At 64.5% G+C, this 2,349-nt stretch overlaps 1 protein-coding gene across 3 annotated transcripts; it reads right to left on the bottom strand.

Annotated features, from left to right (window-relative positions):
* Positions 1–499: 499 nt before the first annotated feature.
* Positions 500–2,062, bottom strand: PSMG3 (proteasome assembly chaperone 3). 3 transcript variants are annotated; one of them, XM_077907527.1, is made up of 3 exons: positions 1,945–2,062; positions 1,464–1,709; positions 500–981 (listed from the first exon to the last, which is right to left on the bottom strand). In XM_077907527.1, exons 2-3 carry the CDS (start codon positions 1,677–1,679, stop codon positions 829–831), a joined length of 369 nt encoding a protein of 122 aa, XP_077763653.1. In that variant the 5' UTR covers positions 1,680–1,709; positions 1,945–2,062; the 3' UTR covers positions 500–828. The 3 variants fall into 3 exon arrangements, with proteins under 3 accessions (XP_077763653.1, XP_077763656.1, XP_077763654.1); XM_077907530.1 differs by having other exon boundaries at positions 1,923–1,951; XM_077907528.1 differs by lacking the exon at positions 1,945–2,062 and adding an exon at positions 1,813–1,837.
* Positions 2,063–2,349: the final 287 nt, after the last annotated feature.

Consider the following 2,349-nt stretch of genomic DNA (forward strand, 5'->3'; position numbering starts at 1 on the left):
AAAAAAAAAAAAAAAAAAAAAAATTCCCCATTCCCAGGGAAGGCTACTCTCAGAGCACAGGGACCCCAGCTGGTCCCTGCTTCCCAGACCCCATGCCCACATTGTCTCTGATCTTCTGTGGGGTGGACTCGATAGCACACTTAACCTCCCAGTTTCTGGTGTGGCTGGTGATGCTCCACTGTGGCTACACGGAGATGAAGATGTGCCCGGGGGGCGGGGGAGGTTCCCAACGGTTGTCTGCCAGAGGCCTGAGCAGGCACAGGCTGCCTTGGGGTAGACATGCCTCACAGGAACTGTCAAGCAGCAAGATGGTAAGAAATGTGTTCGGAGTGGAAGTTAACGGCTGTCTGGCAACCCAAACACGCTCAGGGATGTCAGAGGAGGAGCGAGAGATGTGTACAGAGTGTGTGAACCATGTAAGGCTTTCTCCCACCTACGGTGCACCCAACGGAACCCACACTGTGGGACAGAAGCTTCTCAGCACTGTTAGGAGGGATGGTGAAGTATTTGGGGACAGGTGTTTATTCTTAACATCAAACATTTCCTCCAACGACGGATACTGCTCATGGAGTGCCGGGATTCACACCTGAGGACTCATCTTCCAATTCTCAAATACATGCAAGTATCTGGACCCTGGTAAGAACCACCACAACCCCGGCAGACACTCTCCGCAGCTCTCCTCCATCCGTGGATACGTCAGCGCCCCTGAGATGTGTGTATCTCCGCTGGCTTCTAGGGCTAGAGCCAGACAGCTCCTCCTCCTGCCTGAGCCGCAGACGGTCTCCAAGAGGACAGGGCGTCCAGTCTCTGCGGCTGCTGGCTCTGGGGTCACCAGACCTGGCACGCCTGGATCACCTCCTTCACAGCCTTCAGCCCCTCTGCGTTCCTGTCCTTCATGGCCAGGGCCAGCAGGACCGCTCTGTTTCCAGCTTCCTGAGACACGAAGGTCACCAGGTTTTTCGCAAAGACGTGCGTGAGAGGCTGGAGAAGGGAAGGAGAGAAACCACTTTAACGGAGACAAATCCGGTTTTCCTTAGCGCCTTCGTGGAGGATTCCCCGACTGCCTTCCTGCACCCCAATAACCACCTACCCCTCCCTGTAAGTTCAAGGCAACAGCGGTTCAGAGTTCAACCGGACTCCAGAGCTCGGATCCTGAACACCACGCTGAAGAGGCGCTGTTACACTAGCCTTCCTGCTGCGTCCTGATCCTGGGTGTCTCCTGGCTGTCTGCGACCCAGAAGGATCTGCGGAGGCTGGGCGGGGGGTCCATCACGTCCCAAGGGCATCTATTCAGAGCTCGGGCTCCAAGCTACCCCACGAGGGTCAAACCCTACTAAATCCATCCGCCCACCTGCCTGCTGGACAAAACCTGCTGGGCTGGGAAACGGGGCGGAGGGCAGGCAGGTGCCCCCACTGCTGCTGAGGTGGCTGCCTGGGGGGGGGGGGGCGTCCACCCACTCTACCTCATCCTGCCCCAGAAGCACTCTGGTGGTGAGCACGGGCTTCCCGACGTCACTGGCAACGGCGCTGGGTTCCAGGGAGACCAGGGTGCCCATCTTCCCGAACTGGGTCACCACCACCAGGATGTGGCTGCTGAAGGCGGTGCACACCACCTGCGTGGGGACGCCGCACACCACCTCCGTCCTCTGCTTGGATGTCAGCAGGGGCCTGCCGTCCATGGCCGGGTCTCTTCAACCGCACTGTTACCGCTAAGAAGAGAAAAGGAGTCGATCAGGCCGCGTCGGACGCGCCCCGGGTCTGCCCCGCCGGCACTGAACGGAAGCGTCCGCACGCCCAGGCTCCGGCGGGCACCTCGGGAGCAGCTCCCGGCGGCAGGGGTCGGCGGCGGGGTCCCGGTCCCCGCGCCCCGGGCTCCCGCCCTCCTGCCCCGCTCCCGCGGCCGCTCCGGGTCCCGCTCCCACCCGCCATGCCGCCCGCGCTCACCGCGCCGCGCCCGGAAGTGACGCCTTTGGGCGACGCGGGCCCGCCTCCGCCCTGCACCCCTCCCCCGCCGGAAGTGCGGCTGTGGGCTTCCGGTCCCGGCAGGGCCTCCTGGGCCCTCAGCGGCGGGGTTCCGCGCTCGCGGGAGGGTCGGCTGTTCGGGCCGCGGCCTCGGTCTCCGGCTGCTCCCCGGGGCGTCCTCGGAGGTCCTGGCGGGAGCCCTGCTTCCCTGCCTGTGGGTTCCCTCCCCGCCGTGCCGCCGTCGCCGCCGGACAGCGGGCCACGGGGCCGGGTGCGGCCGGAGGGAGGACCCCGGAGCGGGGCCGCGGGGCGTCCTGCTGACCCGCCGGGGCGGGGGGGCGGGGCCGAGGCCACTGGGAGGTCGGGGCTGCGGCGGGCGCGGGGCGA

Source organism: Canis aureus, chromosome 8 (assembly GCF_053574225.1).
Source record: "Canis aureus isolate CA01 chromosome 8, VMU_Caureus_v.1.0, whole genome shotgun sequence".
NCBI classification, from domain to species: Eukaryota; Metazoa; Chordata; class Mammalia; order Carnivora; family Canidae; genus Canis; species Canis aureus.

What these genes read in the sequence shown, in the direction of transcription:
- PSMG3 (XM_077907527.1), bottom strand. Translation starts at nt 1,679, where the DNA reads ATGGACGGCAGGCCCCTGCTGACATCCAAGCAGAGGACGGAGGTGGTG. An exon ending in TGCTTCTGGGGCAGGATGAG is followed by an intron (nt 982 to 1,463) that starts GTAGAGTGGGTG and finishes TCCCTTCTCCAG; the next exon opens with CCTCTCACGCACGTCTTTGC.